Raw genomic sequence first — 24,346 nt, 5'->3', positions numbered from 1 at the left:
AAATGTAGTCCATTCATACAATGCAATATTATTCAGCCATAGAAAGGAATAAGGCACGGACACCTGCTACAACATGGGTGAACCTTGAAAACATGATGCTGAGCCAAAGAAACCAGACACAAAATATTGTATGATTCCATTTAATATGAAATATTTAGGAGAAGCAAATCCATAGAGACAGAAGCCTATTAGTGGTTGCTAGGGGATGGACGGAAGGGGGAATGGGGATTGACTGCCTAGTGGGTATGGGGTTTCCTTTTGGGGTGAGAAAAAAGTTGAACATTAGATAACAGTGATAGTTGCACTATGAATATCGTTGCATTGGGACTATACTAAAAATCACACAACGTTGCACACTTTAAACAGGTGGATTTGGGGGTTCGCAAATTATAGCTCAGTAAAGATGTTGCATTTCCAAATTATAGGAACCAAATCATCCCATTTGTTTCTCAAACGTGTGCCCGGGAGCCCTTACTGTTTGGGTAGCAGGCTAGATGCTGGATACTTAGGATGAAGAGATGATGTGCGAGCTTGCTTCCGTCTATAATGGGGTCTCGGTGCTAAAACGGTTATACATGTAGACAGTGATTTAAAACCCCGGACTCAGGGGCTAAAGCGATCCACATTGGAATCCACTGGTTTATCTTGAGACTGTTTGACCTTGGGCTCATTTCTCTTTCCTAGATCTGTCAAATGGGAACGATAATCAGCACTTTTCTCAGGTGGGAAGCGCCTGCTAGGAGCTACAGCAGTTACGGCCCCTGGTGGTGGTGGGAAGTGTACTATTGTCCCATTTTGCAGCTGCGGGCGCAAAAGGGTCAGAATCAAAAACCCAGGTCGTCCCCGCCTGAGTCAGGGTCTCGGTTTCCCGGCCGGCCGGGAAAAGTCCGCAGACCCCGGCTGGTCTTGGGTTCACCTGGAGCGCCTGCGTGCCGCGCGCCCCCGCCGGGAGGATCGCGCGCCCGGCCCCGGTGAGCGCGCACGTGTGTCCCGGCGGTTGCCTAGCAACCGGCCAGGCAAGGCGGCCGCGCGGGCATGGAGACGCCCGGCGGGACCGTGAGCGCCGCGGTCCGGGAGCACCTGAGGCAGTTGTGTCTTCGCGAGTTCCCGTGCGGCACCGGCAGCTGGGTGCGGGCGCCGGCGGGGGCGGCCGGAGGAGGGACGCGGGGATCTGCGGCGCCGAGGGGCCTGGGCCGCCGGCACAGGCTTTGGCGGATCCAGAGGAGCCTGAGGGGAGGCTTGGATCTAGGCGTTTAGGAGCGTCCTGAGCTGGGGTGGGGGCTGGGACGCCGCAGGGGCCGACGGGAGAGCTCCCACCCCCCCCGCGGGCCTGACCCGCAGAGGAGGGCGGGACCCCGCCTAGACCTGAGCCCGGCGGGCTGACCGGGGGGTAGGGCTTCTCCGTTAGAAACACCAGGCTCCCTTTGAGGTGGAAAGTTTTTGCCTGGGCCGAGAGCGTCTCAACCCTCAGGTGCCCCAGAGCGCAGAAGGCGTGGTCCTGAGCAGGCCCGGTTCTGCTGCCTCCAGAGGCCGGTGGGTCTGGGGGAGAAGCGGCTCCCTCCCTCCTCTCCTGGCTCCTTGTCTCGGAGGCCGGAAACTCTTCCCTTCTAAAGTTTCTCCCTGGGGTGCAAGTCGTGGCTCTTGCGGGCTGGAGCAGGTGCGTCTGCCCGCACCCCACCCCCATCAGCTAGTGCTCCTGGTGGGGATGAGGAGCAGGCCATTGAGAACCTGCAGCCCCCAGGATGTGCCCTGGAATATCTTGAGGGTCTGGAATGTTCCCCTCCTGCTTGCTGGGAAGCTGAGGCCCCCCCCACACTGGTAGGGGCTAAGGGGAGGCCTGTGTGCCCATTTTCATAGAGGAGAAAAACCAAGGCACCAATCAAGGAACTAATGGATTTGTTTGTCTCCTCAACAAACACTGTTGAGTGTCTACTGTGCAAGGTGCTGTTGGGTTTCACCGATGTCTCCAGTTCTCCTGGGGGAAGGGCTGGGAGAAAGTCAGCTCTGGGACCCAACCTTTCCCCGTCCGCTGTGGCCTCTAAATTCTGAATTCACCTTTTCAGCCACGGTACTTCTTCCTCGAAAGCCATTCCTTGGTTAATACATCCCCCAGATTGCCTTTTGCGCCTCTAGCTTTTAGTACATAAATCCTTCTTAACTGTTAGGTTGCTTTCATCTGCTTCTTCAGGGTTCCCAGTTTGAGTAAATTCCTAAAGGCAGGAATGCAGTTCTTTGTAGTTCTATCCATGGCTGATGATCAGTCGGAAGTATTGATTACTCACTGCTTAAACTTCTAAACTCTTGATCCCCGATGGTCCTATCTTACCATCTACTCTTTTTGGGGAGTCTCGAATCCTTGAGAGGGCTGAGTCACGAGTAGCGAACTTCTCCACCTCCACCGCTGCAGAATAGGTCACGTTTTCTTCCTCGAACTTGGCGAACATGGAGGGAGCTGATCCCCAGAGACGAGGAGGCCGTGAGCCCCGGGGAGGAGACGGTGGAGGCCCTGTTGGGCCTGGTCCGCAGCCCCCACTCCCCCTGGGCTCTGCTGGAGGGCTCCAGTGCAGAGGACCGTTTTCTGAGAGAACTGGCCATCCAGAAGCCCCTGATGCTCAAGGACACCTTCTTCTACTCCTACTTCAGGTCCCTACGAGTGGTGGACAAGCAGGTGAGTGCCAGAGGTTGATGTCAAGGAGGCCATGCCCCTTAAAGAGCTTAGTGGTGAGACCTAGGTGGTGAGTAGAAAGAAGGGTGGGGAGGTGGCTCGGACCTAAATAACTTCACCAGCGCCTCCACCTGCCAGGGCCAGCTGCTCATTTGTTCCGTGTCTTCTTCCTTCACCCCCGGGGAATCCAGGTGTGTTTTCTACAGCTGACTTCTGACTTGGGCTCCTGGGTCCTCGGAGAGACCTTTGAAGTGTCTGTGTCGGTTTTACTTACACTGTGGGGGCCCGGGGTTGGGGAGGGTTGGCATGGTACTGTATTAATTTCTGTTACTGAGAAGCCTTCTTTGCCTCTACCGATAACAGAGCCCCAATCTGCAAACTCAGCCTCCCTACATTGGCTTCCCCTTTCCCAGAGAAACTGGGGATCTACACAGTACCAGGTGGGAGGGGCGGGAACAACTCCTGTCAGTTTTCCTGGGACTTTCGGGCATCAGCGCTGAAAGTGTCCCGGGAACGCCTCAATCCTGGGCACACTGGCACAGTCGCCAGGAAGGGCCCTGATGTCTTTGAGGGCACAGAGAACTGAAGGTTCACAGATAGGCCTCTGAACTTCCGGTCTGATCCTGCTGTGTGTAAACTAGTGATTCCTTAAGGCCTCAGGGGTAGACAGCACAGAACATGGGATCCCTGCCCTTGGGAGCACACAGTCCAGCTGGGGACACGGGACACTGGGCTGGTAGCTGTACAGCGCCTCCGGGGAGTGAGGCGGGGGCTGAGAGGTCACTGCGGAGGCGGAGCCCTGGGATCCTGGTGGAATGTGCAGGAGAGGCTGTAAGAGGGTCGGTAGGGAAGACGAAAGGGGTTGGTGTGTTCGAGGTGACTCCCTCAGGAGGCAAGTGGCCTCCTGTCGGTGGCCTCCCGTGGACCCTGTTTCTGCTCCAAAGCTGCCTCACCCGCAAGAGCTCTCAACTTCCTTTCCTTCCCTTCCAGGTGAGCCTGGTGGATAAAGACCTCCTGAAATTTCTAAATCTTGAAGAGTTGGTACTGAGTGCTAATCAAATCCAGGAGATCGATGCTGTCAACCTGCCCCCAACTCTCAAGGTAAAAGAGCTCAGACTCCATTTAGGGTCTTCGAGTTGGCTCTGCCCAGAGGCCCTGCCCCTGCCCTCCCCACAGAAGGTTTGGCCAGTGTGGCTGGATGCCAAGGACCAGCCCCAGGCTTTGGAGAGGGAGGCCAGGTGCCGAAAAAGTAGAATCTCCATAAGACCCTGCAGTTCTGTGTCTGGGTATATGCCCCAGAGAAGTGAAGGCAGGGACTGAGATTCTTGCTGGCCCGTGTTCACGGCAGCACTCCTCACGACAGCTGAAAGGTGGAGACAACCCAGATGTCCACCAGCCGAGAAAGGGCAAACAAAATGTGGTCCCTCCATGTGGTGGGATATTCTTCAGTCATAAACAGGAACGTGCTGGGACATGGACGAACCTTGAACACGTGATGCTGAGTACAAGAGTCCCGACAGGAGAGGTCACATGTTAGCTGATTCCGCTTGCATGAAATATCTAGAAGAGGCAATTCCACAGAGACAGGGAGTAGATTAGAGGTTACTGGGGCAGGGGTGAGGGCGATGTGGAGTTGTTGCTTAATGGGGTACAGTCTGTCTGGGGTGATGAAAAATTTCAGAAGTAGGTAGCAGTGACAGCTGCACTACAGTGTGAGTGAACTTAATGCCACTGAATTGTACACTTAAAAGTAGGTAAAATGAGGGTGCCTGGGTGGCTCAGTCGTTTGAGCCTCCTGACTCTTGATTTCAGCTCAGGTCATGATCCCAGGGTTGAGGGATCTAGCCCCGTGTTGGGCTCCATGCTGAACTTGGAGCCTGCTGAAGATTCTCTCTCTCTCTCTCTCTCTCTCTCTCCCTCCCTCCCTCCCTCCCTCCCTCCCTCCCTCCCTCCCTCTCCCCCTCTCTCTCTATCCCTCCCCCCACCCCCTCCCCCGCTCATGTGCACAGTCTCTAAAATAAAAAAATAAAGAAAAAAGAAAAATAGGTAACATGACAAATTATATATATTTTGCCACCATAAAAATAATCATTTAAAAAGAAACTAGGAGCACCAGAATGGCTCAGTCAGTTAAACGTCCAACTCTTGATTTTGTCTCAGGTCATGATCTCACGGTTGTGAGATCAAGCCCCCCATCAAGCTGTGCGCTAAGCGTGGAGTCCACTCGAGATTCTCTCTCCCTGCCCCTCCCAAGGTCATGCACAGGTCATGCTCTCTCTCAAAATAAATAAGTAAATAAATAAATAAAAGCTATTCCAGGCTTAAGTTTTTATTTTTATTTATTTTGAGATAGAGAATGAGCAGGGGAGGGGCAGAGAGAGAGGGAAACAGAATCCCAAGTGGGGTCTGTGCTGTCAGTGCAGAGCCCGATGCGGGGCTTGAACTCACAAACTGTGAGATCATGACCTGAGCTGAAACCGAGTTGGATGCTTAGCTGACTGAGCCACCCAGGTTCCCCCAAATGCTCTCCATTTTAAATTAAATGTGGAAATTAGTAGATGTAATGGCAAAAGGGACTCAGAAATATGGCTCAGTGCCAGGCTTCGGAAGAACCCAGATGAGACCTTGGAGCAGAAGTGCAAGAATGCTCTGTTCTCCTCAAGTCCATCCCTTACTCCAGCCAGGGGCCCTTTAGCTTTCTCAGTGACATGTTGCTGTGGGTTGAGCAATTGCCAAAATGCTATGTTACCCCCCGTCCCGTGCCAAATTTTAAAGTTTTCTTCACAAAAGGAAAAGAAAGTTTCCAACACCTGCTATAGAAATACTATTCCATATTAAAAAAAAATTAATGTTTATTTATTTTTGAGAGAGACAGCACAAGAGGGGGAGGGGCAGAGAGAGAGGGAGACACAGAATCCAAAGCAGGCTCCAGGCTCTGAGCTGTCAGCACAGAGCCCCACGCGGGGCTGGAACTCAGTAACCGTGAGATCATGACCTGAGCTGAAGTCAGACGCTCAACGGACTCAGCCACCAGGTGCCCCTTTTTTCCCCTATTTTAAAGTGAGTCCGGATGGACACCGGGTGGCCTGGCTTGAATGCTTCACAGTCCTCCCCGTTTCTCAGGGAGGAGGGAGGGAGGAGGAGGGACAGCGGGAGGGAGGGAGAAGGAAAGGCAGGATGGAGGGACTGGGGCTCACAGGCACCATTCTTTCTGCCTCTCTCAGGTGCTGGAGCTCTATGGCAACGAGATCCGCAGCATGGAGTGTCTGTGCGCTGCCCCGCCCCCGCGACTCCAGCACTTGGGGTTGGGTCACAACAAGCTTCTGGGCCCCCTGGAAAGTCTCTATGTCACCTCCAACCACTGGTAACTCCAGAGTCCCAGACAGAGAGAGAGAGAGAGAGAGAGAGACAAGGGCTTAGTGTTAGGTTTGGATGATTGCACCCTGGTGCCTTGATGGACTCTGCTTTGCTCTCTTTTCTTTTTTTTTTTTTTCTCCCCTTCCCCTTCCCCTTCCCCTTCCCTTCCCTTTTTAGCTTTGCTCTTTTATTTTCTTTTTTAACTTTGCTCTTTTCTATAATAACTGCTGGTTGGCTGCCAGCTCCAGTCCTAGGATTTATTTCTCTAACTAAATAAGCAAACATTTCCACCGAAGCCCAGGGAAGGATTACAAATAGCAGGAAGCAAAAGCAAACCTTTTGCTATGATGCTTTTAGAGCAGGGTTTCTTGACTTGGGCACTGCCGGCACTGGAGTGGGAACCTGTCGGTGGTGGGGCTGTCTTCCGCACACAGGAAGTTGAGCGGCACCCCTGGCCTCCACCCATTAGATGCCAGTAGCACCCCTGCCTCAGTTGTAACCACCAAAGTGTTTGTAGATAGTGCCCAGTGCGTGCCGTGCAAAATCGCCCCCAGCTGCCCTACAGACCACTCCTGCTGTGACTTGTCTCCTTGGGGAGTGAGCAGTGGGAGACAAAACCCTGGGTCTGAGGACTATGCGGGGACCCGAGGCGACCTGTGAAAGGCCATCAGAGGAAGCTTTCGGGGTGTGCTGTGAGGATTCCCAGGGTTTCAGCGTCCTGGGCAGCCATGGGCTTAGGTTCACAGCCCGGAAGGGGCAGAGGACATAGGCCAGCATCACTTCCCTGCTTTTCTAGGTAACCTGGAGAAGGATCTCAGGTGGCCCAACTGTACGTGCTCTTGGAACGTGCCCAACTCTGGCCATAGTTTCCTTCTTCCTCCTCTTTCTCCCACTCTTGCCAAGCTCTCTCTACACAGTCTTGGCCGCGTGCACTTCTGCACCTCTTTCTTCCACTGACGGCGGCTGCCAGGAGGGAGGCGTACATGTTAGACTTCTGTGATGGCTGATTTCCGACCGTGGACAGGGTACTGGGTGTTCTGATTTTTTTAATTTGGAAAACATACTTATTCTAAACGTAGGTAACCTGCTTAGTGCCAAGTGTGGCTTTCATAAAAACATGTATGTGAAACCTTTGATTTTCACTGCTTTGAAATTAAAAGGAGGGCCCCCTTTCCGTGGACCGATTTTGCTGATGTGTTCTCAGTCTTCTTGAAGAAGCCTGACACGGGATACGGTCCGTGTGCTGGTCCCCATGAAATGTTCTTGGGTATTTCCCGTTGACTGGCTAGCCAACATCACGGGCGGGACAGGCTGCAAAGGGACAGCAGAAGGGGAGGGGACATGGCTGAGCTCGGTCAGCCGGAGGCCCGGGCTACAACAAAGTGCTGATGAAGCGGCCCTCGCGTTTCTCTCGCGGCTGCTCTCAGAGCTGAAACCAGTTCGCTTTCTAGTGTGCGCATTGGGGAACCACCCCTGGCCCCTGTGTGGCCCTCTTCTCCAGACTGGCATGGAGGGTGCCTCCTTTGTCCTCACTGGCATGTCCTTCACTCTTGTGCCCCAAGAAAGGAATCACGTGGCTTCCTATGACCGTGAGCCAGCCGGGCTTTGGAAGGCATCCTCCAGCTTCTAAACCCCTCAAGTTTCAGGCACCCTCATCCCAGATCCCCAGATCCGCCTCCCCCTCTTACCCCAACTCACCGCCCCTCCCCGTGAGGCTTCCATCCGGCTTCCTTGCCAGTCTGTCCATCTTTGTGGAGAATCTTCTAGTGGCACAACACTGTGTCAGGGTCTATGGGAGGGACCAAGAAGAAAAGACCGGTGTAAATGGAAGTCAGTGGAGGCAGGACGTGACGAGGGCCATCTCTGTGTCGCAGCGAGGATGGCAGTGTCGTGGAGAGAGGGGGGGCAGTAGGACCAAGAAGCGCTTCCCAACAGGGCGGCTAACTTGAGTCAAGGGCGCCTGACTTGGGAGTCGAGGGTGGGCTGAAATTCCTAACCTGCCCTCAGCACAGGCCTTCTGTCTGTTCTGGACGTGGGGTGCCGGCGGGTGTTGAGCAGGGCAGGCCGGGCACGCGTCCCCATCCCTTTGCTCACCCTGCCTCTGGACCCCCGGATGGTCCTGCTTCCCTTCTAGGCCCAACCTCGTCTCTCTGGACCTGAGCTTCAACGACCTGACGGACCTGCAGGGCATGATGGCCAGCCTCAGCTCCCTCCGCCGCCTGAGGCTGCTGGTGCTGCAGGGGAACCCGCTGGCCCTGCTGCCCTACTACCGAGGCTTCACCATCGACAGCCTGTCCCAGCTCTGCGTGCTGGACGACATCACCGTGTCTCCCAGCGAGAAGCATCAGTTCCGGGGGCTCGGCCGCAGTGGGGGTGAGGGAGCTGATGTGCCCAGTGGGGAGGGGCCGGCATCTGACACCTCGAGCCTCTGCTGCCTGTCCACCACCGAACTAGCGATCTGTCCCTGCAGCTCCCCAGTTGACCCACACCCTAATCAGGCGTAGCTCACCTTCTCGGTCAGGGTTCTGTCCCAGACTTTTGATGCCTGTGATTGGGATTTGGGGACAGAAGCAGTAAGGAGGCAAACAGGAAACATTCTTTAAATCAACTTCTTTACTTTTGTGGCGGTTTGAGATCACCCCCTTGTGGCCCATGCCACAAGCTGCATCAGAGGTTGTTCAAGGTCAAGATGCTGATAATAGCTATGCCTACTGTGAGCCAGGCTCGTGCTAAGATAACATGTACTCTTCATCTGTAACCATCCTGTAAAGCAGCTACTACCGTTCCCATTATACAGACCCAGAAAACAAGGCTTAAGAGGGGTGTCTTACCAAAAAGGGACTTACCCCCAAACAGCTGTTGGAACTTGGCAGAACTGGGATTTGAACCCAAGTCTGCAAACTCTGAGGCTCCCCACCGAGTGGAGAGAACACAAGAATCCGGCTCCCCTCCTGTCCCCCTCACTCCTACCCATTCTCCCTTGCAGACCTCTTGGCACGTCAGGCACAGCTCGTGGTGACCATTGGAAATGTCAAGGGGGTTCAGGACACCTCAGTCTTAGACCCGGAACCAGGGCCCCAAGGCCCTTTTATCACTTACAGCTATTATGTGACCTACGATTTTGTAGAAGAGGAAGAAGGAGAAGGAAGTGAATATGGTGGTGTCCTGGCAGAGGTGTGTGATCCGGGGGCTCTTGCCCCCCCCCGGAACTGGGGGGGGGGGGAGGGAGGGCTGGGCTGCACTGGGGTCCACAGGGTGTCCTGCGCAGGCAGAACAGCTTCTCAGCTTCTTGGGGCCCAGGAAACCCCTTCACAGGGAGCTTTCTGATTCACACCCTCCTCCGAGAAGGGAAGAGGCTCGTTCAGCCCCTTTCTTGAACCTCCTCCTTTCTTTCACCTCCTTCCTTTGCCCTTGAATATGAGCCAACGGCCTCACAAGGAAACAGCATTTACAACCAGGTTGGTTGCTCCCCGCGGCATGTTTCTCCCCTACTCCATCACCCTTCCCTTCGGAAGCAGACCTCAGGGTGTCATTCGGCCAGGAGCAACGGAGGACACCCCAGCTTCTGCAGAAATTGTTACTGTTCTTACCCCTAAGGCAGTTCTCTGAGAAGGGGCATTAGGAAAACCCTTCCTGCCCCAGTCTGTGTGTTCGCTGGCTCCGCAAGTTCACCGTGGCACGGACACCTGTTCATGCGGACACCTGTTCACGCGCGCTGCGCGCCCTGAGAACCTTGAACAACACCGCGGCCGGGCGGGTGTGTGGTCTCTCCCACAGATCGTCATGCCCTCGCCCAGCACCGAACAGCTGGCCGAGGACATTCCGGAGGACGTTCCCGAAGAGGTCTTCGAAGAGCACGAGGACTCTGCAGAGTCCGGGCTGTCCGCCCAGTCGGGAGAGCGCGAGGATTCGCTCGTGTCGGGCGGGTCGGCGCCCTTGCCCGGGGTGGCCGACTCCGCGGAAGAGCTGGCCAAGCTGCGGCCGCGAAGAGACCCCCGGCTCTGCCCCTCCCCAGGGTAAGGACGGAGACCCTGCCCTGCGGGAGCCCCTTCGTCGTCCAAGAGCAGGGCACCCCCCCCCTGCCCCCCGCCCCCGGGCCACGCTGGACGGGCCGAGGCTGCGCTCCCGGCTGTGCAGGTGCGGCCGCGTCGGTGTCCGGCACTCCGAGCCCTACCCCCCCACCCCCCTCCTCTGCGCTTCCTTCCCTCCGCCCGGCAGGGCTGCATCGCCTTTCCGCCGCCAGGTGTCCCGCCGCCAGGTGTCGCGCACGCGGGCATTTCTTAGTCACCCGAGAGGACAGCACTTTCCGTTTTAGCCCTCAGAGTTGAGAGTCTTTTCAGTTTAACTTCTTGGTACGTGGAACATATCCTGGCATCCGACCCCTGGTGTGGATCTTGCAGCCTGAGCAGCAGGCTCTTCCTTACCCTCCTAAGGCCCCTCTGGCCTCACAGCCCCCACAGGTGTTGTCTTATCTGATGAAGAACCTTTTTTTTTTTTTTTTCAACGTTTATTTATTTTTGGGACAGAGAGAGACAGAACATGAACGGGGAAGGGGCAGAGAGAGAGGGAGACACAGAATCGGAAACAGGCTCCAGGCTCTGAGCCATCAGCCCAGAGCCTGACGCGGGGCTCGAACTCACGGACCGCAAGATCATGACCTGGCTGAAGTCGGACGCTTAACCGACTGCGCCACCCAGGCGCCCCTGATGAAGAACCTTTTGATGAAGAATTTTTAGGGTCACTTCTCATTAGGTATTGAAGCTCTATTAACTGATTTTTGTAACTAATTTCAAAACATTGAGCCTGGTTTGGGTTTATTTAATAATAATTACTATTATTATTATGCCAACATGGGCTTGAACTAAGACCTGAGCTGAGATCAAGAGTGAGACGCTTATCGAATGAGCCACCCAGATGCCCCTGGGTTTATTTTTTACAAAATTCAACTGAGGGTAAGTGATAAGGTTTGTGGAGAATATGGAAAAGCTGCAGTGGCCCATCCACTTGTGCTGTGTTCCCTCAGGTGACAGAACCAGGCAAGTGGCCATCCCCGCTGCCAGAGAGAAGGTGGGGGACAACCAGCCACCCCCCGTGCCAGGCTCCCCAGTCAACCACAGCCGACGACTTTGTGGTTCTTGGTGGTGTTGAGTTTTTGAAAACATAAAGTCGCAAATAATTCTGCTTTAAAAATATGTAAATTAGAAAAATATGTACATGAGAAAATAAGTTTCTTCTTCTGCATCCATCTAACCTATCCTATAGAATGAATTACTCTTTTTTTTCTTCTTCTTTTTTTAAGTAGGCTCTATGCCCATCATGGGGCTTGAAGTCAGGAACCCAAGATCAAGAGTCACAGGCCTTAGTGACTGAGCCAGCCAGGCCCCGGAGTGAATTACTCTTTATTATTATTTGAGAGAGAGAGCAGGAGAGGGACAGAGGGAGACAGAGAGAGAAAGAGACTCTTAAGCGGGCTCCACACTCAACATGGAGCCCAATGTGGGGCTCGATCCCATGACCCTGGGATCATGACCTGAGCCAAAATCAAAGGTTGGACACTCAACCCACTGAGCCACCCAGGTGCCCCCAGAATGAGTTATTCTTAATAGTTTTGTGCACGTAGTTCCCTATTTTTTTCTTATACAGTCATATATATAAACATATATAGTCATATCTTTTTTATTTAAAAAAAAATAGACTTCTGTATATCAATTTGAAATTTGCTGATTTTCCATGTGGCTGTGGACATACAGATCTGTTCTACCATTAAAAAAAAATAAACGATTGAGGTGTAACACACACATAGAGAAATATCCACTTTACAGCCAAATGATGAGGGCACCCAGGTAGCCACTGCCCTTGACAAGTAACAACATACCAGGACCTCGGAAGACTCCTTAGGCCCCTGCCTCCTCCCCAAGGGTCACGGTCAACTCAACTAACACCATTAACTAGTTTGCCTCTCTTTGACCTTGATCTAAATGCATCGGGCAGTAATCCTTTGTGTCTGGCCTCATCTCCCGCTGTGCGCGTGTGTGCCCGTCTTCTCAAAGGCCTGGTCCTGGTCCCCGGCCACAGCCTCCCGGGTGATGGGACCCCTGTCTTCATCCCCCTCCCCAAGGACCGTTCTCTTCAGCACTGTCCGCAAGCCCTGGACTGATGTCATCCCCTGCAGCTACGAGATGCAGCACACACTCAAGGACCTGGTGCCACTCAAGGCTTTCCTGCTGGCGGGAACCACCGTGACCATCGTGGAGGAGAAGGTGGGTGGCCGGGATCCCCCTTTTCCTGTCTCCCGGTCTTCTGTCGTGGGGCCCCGCTCCCTTGTCGGCAAGGTCCCAGCCAGCCCCAGGCTGGCCTGTGTTCACTTGTGGCCGCCTCGCCGTCCCCTAGATTCTCTCTTGGCCTGCGGTGCTGCCTCCTGTTGACGTCCCGTTGCCTGCCAAGAAAGGAAAAGGGGAGAAGGACAAGAAGGGGAAGAAGGAGAAAGACAAGAAGGGAAAAGACGGGATGGACACGGCAGGGAAAAGGGAGAAAGAGGTGGCAAAGGTACTGGCCGGGCTGCCAGGTGCCCCGAGGTGGTGGTGGCGGCGGCCGTGGGCACTCTGGGCACTGTCCCTGCTGGGCCCCGTCCACTCTCCTGACCTCTCTCCACAGGAACAGAAGGGATCCAAGAAGAAAGAGCTTCCTAAGGAGCTCCGCCAGGACCCGCCCATCCTGCGGGTGCTGGGCAGTGGCTTGGTGGTCCTGGAGCCCCTGCTGGCGGGGGAGCCACTTGTGTCCGAAGTGTGCAACTTTGGGGTGATCCGCACTTTGGAAACGGACAGGCTGACATCCCTCAGGGTACAGTAGGGCCCCTGTCACACCCCTCCCCATCAAACCAGTGCTGGGCAGGGAAGGGTTATGGGGGGGGGGGGCATCTCTGAGCCTCCCAACCTCCTCCGGAAGCCCCCGTGCTGGCAGGGCCCTGGGACGCCTGGGGAGGAGGAAGGCCTCTCCTTAGGCCATGCGGCGGTGCCCAGCTCCCAGCCCTCTGGGTTACTGGCTCCTCGGGCAGCCTTCTCAGGTGTGGGGAGCCAGGTTAGAGCTGCCCTGCCTTCCTATAGGACAGCACCCCTTCCCCGGTGCCCACCAAGTCCAGTAAGCATCTCTTGTTGTGGTTCTTCCTCTCAGGATTCAAAGAACAAGAACAAGAGAGCTAAAAAAGGTAAGAATTAACGGTGGTAACTGAGAGCAGGGAGTGTTTATTGAGGACCTCAGTCTATTCAGGTTGCTATAACAGAACACCACAGCCCAGGAGACTTATAGACAGCACACATTTCTTTCCTGCAGTCGTGGAGACTGCAAACTCTAAGACCAAGGTGCCAGCATCGTTAGGTGAGGGCCCTCTTCCTGGGTCTTAGCCAGCACCTTCTTGCCATGTCTTCACATGGTAGAAAGGGTGAGCGAGCTCCCTGGAGCTTCCTTTGCAAGGACGCTAATCCCATTCCTGAGGCTCTACCCTCATGAGCTCCCAAGGCCCCGTCTCCTAATACCATCACTTTGGGGGCTAGAATTTCAACATGTGAATTTTGCAGGGACACAAACATTCAGACTGTAGCAGGACCTGGGGAAGGATCAGCCTGATTTGGGACCAAAGAAATGGAAGAATGGAGAACTGTATCTTCTGGCCAGTGGGAAGGCCATGCCCGCTCTGAGGACCGAACCCTACATCTTTCTTGCATCTCTGAGAAGAGAGCAGCCTGCTGTGGGTTATGTGAAGGGCAGGAGAGGCAATTTGGGGTAGGAGCCAGGATGAGGTGGGATAGGGGACTGAAGTTGGGACTGGCCCAGCATCCTTCTGGCTCAGCAGTCGTCCGGCCCTCTTTGCCCAACGAGGAGCCTGGACTTGCTCTATGAGCAAGGGGCAGTCACTGAAGTGTCTGAAATAGGTAAGCTTTAGATTTAAGTTTTAGAAAGAACCGGCTGGCTTGGGAGGAGCGCTAGGAGGCAGGGGACCAGCTGGGAGGCTACTGCGAGGTGCAAGGAGATGTAGGATGAGGTCAGAGCAGCACTAGTCCCAACAGCTAAAAAGTGGAAACAGCCCAGTGTCCATCCGCGGAGGAGTGCCTGAAGAGGACACGGGTATCCATGCATCGGATCACCCAGCAAAAAAGAATGAAGCGCCACGCGTGCACAACGTGGAGGAACCTTGAAAATGGGATGCAGAGTGAAAGAAGCCAGATGCCAAAGGCCACGTACTGTATAATTCCACTTGTGTGAAATGCCCAGAACAGGTGAATCCATAGAGACAGAAAATAGATCAGTGGTTGTGGGGGTTGGGGGTGGGGAGTGACTGCTAATGGGTACTGGGTTTCCATCTGGGGGGATGAGATGTTCTGGAATTAGATAATGGTGATGATTCTATAACATTGTGAATATACTAAAAGCGACAGAAGAAGCGTACATTTAAAAATAGTTAAAATGTTGAATATTAAGAGAAGTTTATCTCAATGAAAAAAAATTCACCTAAAAACAAAACAAAACAAAACCGTGTAAAAGGCAAGAAGTGCTAAGTCATTTCCTGACTTGGAAATGGGCAGCAGAGATGGTGTGGAGAAGACAGGTGTGAGAGTTACCGTGGGGCCGGAGGTGGACAGGAGAGACTCAGGCCCAGGGCCTGTGAAGCTGAAGTGTGTGGAGCATCTAAGAAGCGTTTCCCTCACCTGCCCATTGTCACCCGGGGCACTCTCCATCCCCTTTGCCACCATGCTAGACAATCACAGTTGCCACCTTGCTGCACCTCCTTCCTCCCACTCTGTGGCCGGTCTGTCGGCACCCCCACAGCAGCCGGGACGATTTTGTTTGCAGATCTGGTTGTGTCACTCTACTGCTGGAAATTCTTCCATGACTTCCTGCTGGCTCATCACAAAATCCGAATGTCCATGTTCTATAAGCAATTCCCCCCCACCCCCCAAGAGTTCTGCCTAGAATACTCCATTTGCACTTGCCACTCTTTTTACTCAGCTACTTGTTTTGCCAGATCTCAGCCTCAGTTGCCTTCTTCAGGGGAGTTGATCCCTGGGTTAGTGTGGGCTTCCTTGTTTTCTTCAGGGTATCCTGTTTTCATCCTTGGTACTCAGCGCCATGCTAACTATAGAGATATGAATATGTGTCCTGGTTTCCCTTTTATCTTGTCCACTACACTGAAACTACAAGAGAGTGGGGGCTATGCCTGCATTCTTTAAAGTCAGACAGTCCCCAGCCTCCAGCATAGTAGGCCATTGACATTGAATGAATGAATGAATCAGCTTATAGGTGGTATTTAAAGTCATGAAAATATGTGTGCTTATGTTGACAGAGAAGAGGATTGAGCACAGTGCCCTGGGGAACACTACAAATTTTGAGCAGGAAGGGACAGCAAGACTTGAACGATCAAATTTAAACATGTACTAAAGCAAAACTCAAAGATATTGAAAGGAACACAAAAATAGTACCCAAGGTAAAATTTATGTCTTCCACCCAATAGAAAAACTACCAGGCATTAAAAGAAAGAGCAAGAAAATTTAATATATAATGAGAATTTATTGTTCATAATTGACTCAGAAATGACATATGTTAGAATTAGTAGACAAGGACATTAAAGAAGTTATAATTATATTCCATATATCTAAGAAGCTAAAGGAAAAATTGGTGGTGGTATGTAGCAATATGGAAGATAAACTAAACTTTTAGAGATGAACACTACCATGTTACATTAAAAATACATTCAGTGGGATTAGTGGCATATTAGACAATTCAGAAAAAAAAAGATTAGTAAACTGGAAGCAGTAGAAACTATCCACAATTAAACTCAGAAAAATGGTTGGAAAAAAAATGAATAGAGCATCAGTGAATTTTCAGACAAATTCAAAGGAACTGATGTCCATGTAGTTGGAGTCCCCAAAGGAGAGTGAGGAGGGCAGAAAGACTATCTAAAGAAATAACTGCTGAAACACTTCGTCCAAATTAGATGGAAAATATCAATATACCAATCCAAAAAGTTAAGTGAACTCTAAACACAAGAAGCATGAAGAAAACAAAACCAAGCTAGATAATAATAAAACTGCTAAAAGTTGGTGATAAAGACACATTATGTACAGAAGAACAAAGATAAAGATGACATCAGATTTGTCATCAGGAAAATGTCAAATAGAAGACAGTGGAGGAAGTCTCAAAGAAAAACATCAACTTAAAATTTTTTACCCAACAAAACTATCTTCCAAAAGGCGAAGTGAACACTTCTCTAGACAAATGCTGAAAGAATGCATCACCAGCATACATGTACTACAAGAAAAGTTAAAAGTAGTTCTTTAAGGAGAAGAAAATACTAGATGGATCTGGATCTGTACAAAGAAATCGAGAGCATTGAAAATGGTAATTGTAAGTAAATATAGACTCCTTTCTTATTTAAGTATGTTTAAATTATAGTCAATTGTTTAATGAAAAATGTATATATATATATGTGTATGTGTGTGTGTGTATATATATATATATATATATATATATAACCAATAGAATGTACAATAATAGCAAAAAGGCTAGAAGTGGGAGTAAGGAAAGAAATGGGAGTGTATCATTGTAAGGTTCCTATTTCTATGTGAAGTGGTATAATATCACTTGAAGCCAACAAAGGAGTAAAAAGAGGGATCATAAAGATAGTTATTCTTAAAGAATGAAACAAAAAGAAACAGAGGACTTGTGAGTTAATAGAAAACAAATAAGATGGTAGACTTAAATGTAATCATATCAATAATCGCATTAAATGTAAATGGTCTAAACACCCAATTAAAAGGCAGAGATGATCAAATTGGATAAAAAAGATGCAACCATATGCTACCTACCCGAAACCCACTTTAAATATAAAGATACAAAAATATTAAAAGGATGGAGAAAGATATTCTTGCTAACGCTAATAAAAAAACAGGAGCAACTATTAATATCAGACATAATGGACTTCAGAGAAAGACTATTACCAGGGGTAAAGAGGGTTATTTTGTAATAATAAAGGAGTCAGGAGGATGTAACAATCCTAAGTATGCAGCTAATAACTGAGCTTGAAAATAGGAGCAAGGAGCAATAGACAAATCCAAAATTATATTCAGAGATTTCAATACACCTCCCTAAGTAATTGATAGAACAAATAGAAAATCATTAAGGATGTAGGAGACCTGAATCACACTGCCAATCAACTTGACATAACTGACATCTGTAGAGTACCCCACCGAACAACGTGAGAATACACTTTCTTTAAGTGCACACAGAACTGAGATATTCCATAATCTGGGCTATTAATAAAGTCTCAATAAGTTTAAAACAATTCAAGACATACAAAGTATCCTATCTTCTACGACTACAGGGGAATTAAATTAGAAATCAGTAAAAGAAGTATGTAAGATCTCTCAGTTGTTTGAAACTAAATTACACACTTTTAAAAAATCTTTTTTAAATGTTTATTTTTTTGAGAGACAGAGTGCGAGTGGGGGAGGGGCAGAGAAAGAGAGAGGGGGAAAGACAGACACAGAATTTGAAGTAGTCTCCAAGCTCTGAGCTGTCAGCACAAAGTCGGACGCTCAACCAACTGAGCCATCCAGGCGCCCCTAAATAACGCACTTCTAAATAACCTATCAAAGAAGAAATCAAAAAGGAAATTAGAAAATATTTTGAACGGAATGAAAATGAAAAGATAAAATATCAAAATTAATAGAATATAACTAAAACAGTATTTATAGAGAAATCTATAGCACTGCATACCTATAATTAGAAAAGCTAAAACTATTAAGTGAGTTTAACAGGGTTGCATGATACAGGATCAGTATTCAAAAATTAATTGTATTTCCATATACTAGCAATAAACAATTAGATACTGAAATTTAAAAATACCATTTACAATGCCATTGAAAAATATGAAATAGGGATAAATCTGACTAAGGATGTGGAAGTTCTATACACTGAAAACTACAAAATGTTGCTGAGAGAAATCAAAGACTTAAATGGATAAATATGTACATGGATAGGGAGATTCAGGATTGTTAGGATGTTGGTTTTCCTCAGATTGATCTATGATTCAACCTGATAGCAATCATAATTCTGAGGGGATTTTTTTTTTTTGGTAGAAATCAGCAAGCTGATTCTAAAATTAATATGGAAATTCAAAGGATGTAGAATAGCCAAAACAGCTTTGAAAAAGAACAAAGAGGGACACCGGGGTGGCTCAGTTGGTTAGCGTTAGACTCCGGACTCAGGTCATGATCTCAGTCTGTAGGTTCCAGCCCTGCATAGGGCTCTGTGCTGACAGCTGGGAGCCAGGAGCCTGCTTTGGATTCTGTGTCTCCCTCACTCTGCTCTTGCCCACTTGTGCTCTCTGTCTCTCAAAAATAAATATTGAAAAAAAAAAAGTTTTTTAAAGAAAAAGAACAAAGGATGTACACTGCCAGACTTCAGGGCCCATACAAATATGGACAATGGGCATGATTTATAATCAAGTTACGGGGTCAAGATGGTCTTAATTTTCTTTTACTCTTTTGCAAATTTCTTTATTATCTGGCTTGAGGATAGTTGCATTTGAATAGCTGCTCCTGCAGCCCCTAATCTCTTGTGATGTGTTGCTGTGATTGTAGTGTATGAAGAAAATCCAGTGTCACATGGGCATGAAACTGGAAAAGAAAGGGCTATTTTCATAGGCTTTCAAATAACTGATATCTTTCTTAGATATTATGTCAAAATTTGACAACTAGTAGGTTTTTAAAGGCTGTTACAGTGTGAATACTGAATCTATCGTTTTTGCATAGTTACCTTAAAATCCATTAGTCTACACTTTTTTTTCACATTGCATTTTGAAGGGCTATCTTGCCCCTGCACAATCTGTGACGTCAGACATCGGTTATTTGTGAAACACTGGTTCACAGAGTTATGCAGCTCTTCCAACCGTTGACACGTTTCATTATACATTATCCAAAAATCATATTCTTCATCAGCACCCATATGATTAGAAAAGTCTTGGATTGTTGGGAAACTGTTAAGTTCACGGTGGCAGATGCGATGTTCCAAAATTCTAATTTCTACTCGAAAGCTCAAATGTCATAAATGTATCAAAATGCTTTCTGTTGTTTTCCCCGCAATGCCAGGCTTCCTTCGTTTGCTTTTTAGCAAACATCTACCAAATATCCGCGTCCGAATAACCCTGGTTTGTCGGTGTTCTTTCAAGAGAGACCGGTGTTCCCAGACACGTGGCTAGTTCATCTCGCAGCTCCAACAGCTGAGCCTGGTTCAACGATCTGATGAGGGGTGACTGAAGTGTGTTCCTTACTACGCTGACAACGAAGCCGCGCTCCCCCTGGCTCGGAGGGCAGCTCTGCGTTTCGGGGATGCGGAACGAGCCCGTCCAGGACGGCCGAGAAGCAGCCCGCACGCCCCTCGGGACTCACAGACCCGCGTTTTTATTTCCTCAGAAAAGACCAAACCTGCGGCTGCAGTGTTCGACGGCGACTACCAGCCCCAGCCCTTGACCGTGGAGGTGCAGATCCAGCTGAACCAGTGCCGCACGGCCGAGGAGGCGCTCCGGGAGTTCGCCCTGTAGGGCGCGGGATTAAAGGCTGTTCTGACCACCGCAGCTCCGCGTCCGTGTGGCCGCCGCGCCCGGGAGCGGGGGGTGGGCCGGGGCGGCGGGGCGGCCTCCGCGTCCGCAGGTGTGCGGCGGGAGCGCGGAGCCCGGAGGGGGCGGGGCCCCGCGGCGGCCCCGAAGCCCCGCCTCTCCCGCTGCCCAAGCGGGCCCCGCCCACCGGCCGAGCGGAGCGGAGCGGGAGGTGCGAGGCTGGAGCTCGCGCCCGCGCTCGGCCGCTCGAGCTCCACGCCCGTGCCTGGCCCGGCGTCCCGGCTCAGGTAGGTCCGCGGGGGGCGGGTTGTGCGGGACCGGGGGCGCCTGGGGCCGCGCTGCGGGCTCAGGGGTGTCTCACTGTGCCGGAGAGGGCCGGGGCTGCCCGTGCCTCTGCACCCCGGCGCGTCCGCGAGGACGCCGGGTCTGGCGGCGGGGTCGTCTCCGCTGTGGACCGTCGGGGCCAGGCGGCCTCCTGCTGCCCCGGAGCCCCTCGGCTGCTGTTGGCCCGCCGGGGCTCGGACGGCCGGAACCGGGCGCTGTGGAGCGGGCCAGCCTCCGCGGGCAGCGCCGTCGCGGGTCCTCAGGCCCGGGAGGGGCGTCCGCCGCGGGGCCCCCCCGCTCCTTGCTCTGGCGACCCCGCCGGCCGACGGCCCCCACAACAGCCCGTTAGAGACCGCGGCGTGGAAAGAATGAACTGGTCGCTGGCGCTTTCCCTCGTCGTAGCGTGTTGGGTCGCCGAGCCCTAAGGACCCCAGGCGGCTGTCACCCCAGAAACAACTGCAGACCCTTAGGACTCAGCACGACACTTGCGGGGGTGGGGGTTGTGCCCGCGCTGAAGCCCACGCCGGGTTAAGAACCAGGCTCTTGGGGACTCTCAGTTTGGAAGGAGACCTACATTCGCAGGTACTGAATCAGGATTCCCAGTAGCGTGTAGGGTGGGGAGCAGAGGAGTGGCCCGAGAGGGGGACCGTGCTCCAGGCCACGGGCGGGAGTTGCCCGTGGGCCGGCGTGCGGGGGAGCCCGGGTGTGTGCGCGCGCAGTGGGAGCGCTGTGGGCCGAGGCGAGCGGGGCCGCGGCGCACCGGCCTCCGGAACCAAACCGCTGGCCCTGCGCCCTGAGTTCTCAGCCGACGGGGCCGGCGCGTCCCCGGGCTCATCGCCAACACCTGAGAGTCATTTTCCCCGCCTGAAAGCCGCGTAGCTCACCTGGCGGTGCAACAGTTTCCTTGCCGGTTTCCCGTCTCCTTACAAAACCCATCATCTAAGCCGCAGCAGGAGGAATCTTTCACACGAGGTAAATTCTGTCACCACCTCTGCTAAATCTTCCAGTGGATCTCTACCGAGGATAACAATAAACCCAAGCTTCCCCCCTTGCCTCACGATGGCCCTTTTATGTATGCCTTCCCGTGCTCTGGCTTCACCTTCTTCCACTTTCCTCCTTGCTTTTAATACTCCAGCCACAGGACACTCCCGTCCTCAGAGAAGTCTCACTGCTCCTACTCCCGGAGCTCGGTTTAATTCTGCCTGGCACACTCTCCCACCAGATCTCTGTGGTTCGCTGCATTCAGTTCTTGTTCAGATGTCCTTTGTCTTGGTGCCTGGGGGGCTCGGTCTGTTAAGCGCCTGACTTTTGGTTTCAGTTCAGGTCCTGATCCCACCCTGGTGAGATCTAGCCGGGGGTCAGGTCCTGTCTGCGTTGGCAGCGGGGAGCCTGCTTGAGAGTCTCTCTCCCCCTTTCCGCCCCTCCCCCATCCGCCTGTGTGCATGCGCTCTCTCAAAATAAGTACCCTTGAAGTCAAACGTCCTTTATCAAGGAGAGCTTTCTCAGCTACTGCAGTTTGAAATAATCTTCCCCAGTCACTGTGTTCCGTTACGCTGGTTTAATTTCTTCTCGGCACCGTCTCAAGTTGGTATTGGTTTTGGTTTTTGGTCTGTCTCTTCTCTGTGGCCCTGCCTGTCTTGCCGGCCTCTGCATCCCTAGCGGCTAGAAAAGATGCGTTTGTGGCAGCCGCGGCGGCAGGACGACGGGGATGAGGCCAATGCCGGCAGACTGGATAGAGGCGTAGGCCTGTAGGACCAGGATGGCGAGGCAGTGGAAGTGAAGACGAGGGGCCCCAGGCCTGGCTGTGCTACTCTTGACTTGATCTTGGTCAGGTTACTCTGCTAGTTCCCGTTTCTGGGCCTTCTCTTTGGATCGCTGGGATACTCGCTGGGAGAAGAGCAGAGCTTAAAGGGATGGGAGAGGGGCCCCACGGGGGAGGCAGAGCTCCAGCTCTCCTTTCATGCTCTGCTGTGCAAGTGGTTTTTTCTTAAAACCCCATTTTAAGTAACTCCCCCCAAAAACCTGGGGGAAAGAAGAAACTTCCAAGAAACTGGGGAAAGAAGCTTCAGACAGACCTGAAGGGTGTATTCTGGGGTCCCTGTGGCTCCCTTTCTCTGGAGGAGCAAAGGCCCTGGGGCAGCACCTCGGAGGTCATCTCTGCGACATCCTGCACAGGGCCTGCCGCCAGCAGATCACGGTGCACACTATTTCAGGGGAAATGGTTTGACTTTAGATTCAAGGGCCCTAAATGCTTAGAATGTATTTCACTGGAAACTAAACTAGCTCCGTGCCATTTTTATAAGATACTTGAGTTTCCTGGGACATGATGAAAGTGCTCATGGTTTCTCAGTTTTTTAAATTTTATTATTTTTTAAGTAATCTTGACACCTAACTTGGGGCTCAAACTCGAGTCACATGCTGTGGGGTGTCTGGGCGGATCAGTCGGTTGAGTGTCTGACTTCAGCCAGGTTATGATCTCGTGGTCCGTAGGTTCGAGCCCCACATAGGACTCTGTGCTGACCGCTCAGAGCCTGGAGCTGCTTGGGATTCTGTTTCCCTCTCTCTCTGCCCCTCCCCCACTCATGCTCTGTCTCTGTCTCAAAAAAATGAATAAACGTTAAAAAAAAAAAAAAAAGTCACACGCTCTTCGGACTCAGCCCAGCCAGCCAGGCCACCCCATGGTGCCTCAGTTTTAAGGTGGCTGCAAGTCGGGGGCGCCCGGGTGGCTCAGTGGGCTCAGCGTCCAGCTCCTGATTTCGGCTCAGGTCATGATCCCAGGGTGGAGCCCCATGTCGGGCTCTGAGCTGAGCATGATGTCTGCTTAAGATTCTCTCTCCCTCTGCCCCTCCCCTGCTCTGTCTTGCTCTCAAAAAAACAAAAACAAAAACAAAAACAAAACACAAGTCCTTTTGGGAAAAAGTTGACCCAAGAGCCCTCTGATGACAGCAGAAGGCAAAGGCTGGCACAGCAGGTGTGCCTACCTGTCCCCTGGGAGAGGGACTCTGGAAGGAGGCACAGGACACACTGAGAGGAGCTAATGGAAGGGAGGCCGGCAGGGACTCGGCTGCTGGGTGGCCGGCCGGGGACGTGGCCGGCGGCTCACACGGCTCTCTCTTTGCAGGACCTGCCATGTTTCGCAGGCTGGGTTGGCTGGTCCTGTACAGCCTGGCTGTGCTGCTGCTCAGCTGCCTGCTCTTCCTGAAGAAGGAGGCCAAGCCAGTGGGGGGCCCCACGGCCCGCCAGCCCTTCTGGGCTCCCCCAGGGCCCCGCCGCAGCCAGTGTCTCCCCAACCGCACAGTGGCTAACGTCTCCCTGTCTCTGCCCAGCCGCCACCGCCTCTTCTTGACCTATCGCCACTGCCGCAACTTTTCCGTCTTGCTGGAGCCTTCCGGCTGCTCGGATGACACCTTTCTGCTCCTGGCCATCAAGTCGCAGCCCGGCCACGTGGAGCGGCGAGCGGCGATCCGCAGCACGTGGGGCCGGGTGGGGGGCTGGGCGAGGGGTCGGCAGCTGAAACTGGTGTTCCTCCTGGGGGTGGCGGGGCCTGCGCCCCCAGCCCAGCTGCTGGCCTACGAGAGCCGGGAGTTCGATGACATCCTGCAGTGGGACTTTGCCGAGGACTTCTTCAACCTGACGCTCAAGGAGCTGCACCTGCAGCGCTGGGTGGCAGTTGCCTGCCCCCAGGCCCACTTCATGCTAAAGGGAGATGATGACGTTTTCGTCCACATCCCCAATGTGCTGGAGTTCCTGGAGGGCCGGGACCCAGCCCGGGACCTCCTGGTGGGAGATGTTATCCGCCAGGCCCTGCCCAACAGGAACACCAAGGTCAAATATTTCATCCCCCCCTCCATGTACAGGGCCCGCCACTACCCACCCTACGCTGGGGGTGGGGGCTATGTCATGTCCCGAGCCACCGTGCGGCGCCTCCAAGCAGCCGTGGAGGAGGCTGAACTCTTCCCCATCGACGACGTCTTCGTGGGCATGTGCTTGAGGAAGCTGGGGGTGAGTCCCGTGCACCACGCTGGCTTCAAGACATTTGGAATACGGCGTCCCCTGGACCCCCTAGACCCCTGCCTGTACAGGGGGCTCCTGCTCGTGCACCGCCTCAGCCCCCTGGAGATGTGGACCATGTGGGCGCTGGTGACGGATGAGGGGCTCAGGTGTGCAGCAGCCCCTTTGCCCCAACTCTGAGGGGTGGGTTGAGTGAGTGGACCCAGTGTTGATTTTCCTATCATGATGACACGTGAGAACCTTGAATCTTGACCTGAGGGTCTATGGGAAATGCTGACTTCATTTCTTCATTTTTGTAACCCCCACCCAGACCTTGAGAACTGATTAAAAACACTGACCCCTGGCTAACCTGTACCAGCATGTGTTGAATGGGAGCAAAG

At 52.3% G+C, this 24,346-nt stretch overlaps 2 protein-coding genes across 2 annotated transcripts; both read left to right on the top strand.

Moving 5' to 3' along the window:
- The first annotated feature begins 1,011 nt into the window (after positions 1–1,011).
- Positions 1,012–19,649, top strand: LRRC43 (leucine rich repeat containing 43). The gene is made up of 12 exons (XM_043557509.1): positions 1,012–1,128; positions 2,408–2,668; positions 3,656–3,766; positions 5,890–6,029; positions 8,157–8,395; positions 9,009–9,196; positions 9,800–10,038; positions 12,141–12,282; positions 12,413–12,568; positions 12,677–12,862; positions 13,193–13,226; positions 19,489–19,649. The coding sequence occupies exons 1-12, from the start codon at positions 1,036–1,038 to the stop codon at positions 19,614–19,616; spliced, it is 1,917 nt and encodes a 638-aa protein (XP_043413444.1). The 5' UTR covers positions 1,012–1,035; the 3' UTR covers positions 19,617–19,649.
- Positions 19,650–22,495: 2,846 nt separating this feature from the next.
- B3GNT4 (UDP-GlcNAc:betaGal beta-1,3-N-acetylglucosaminyltransferase 4) lies at positions 22,496–24,314 on the top strand. The gene has a single exon (XM_043557506.1). It carries the CDS (start codon positions 23,085–23,087, stop codon positions 24,144–24,146), a length of 1,062 nt encoding a protein of 353 aa, XP_043413441.1. The 5' UTR covers positions 22,496–23,084; the 3' UTR covers positions 24,147–24,314.
- Positions 24,315–24,346: the final 32 nt, after the last annotated feature.

This window comes from Prionailurus bengalensis, chromosome D3 (genome assembly GCF_016509475.1).
Source record: "Prionailurus bengalensis isolate Pbe53 chromosome D3, Fcat_Pben_1.1_paternal_pri, whole genome shotgun sequence".
NCBI lineage: Eukaryota > Metazoa > Chordata > Mammalia > Carnivora > Felidae > Prionailurus > Prionailurus bengalensis.
Note: the sequence above shows the minus strand (reverse complement) of the source record. Positions and strands in the feature narration are given on the sequence as shown.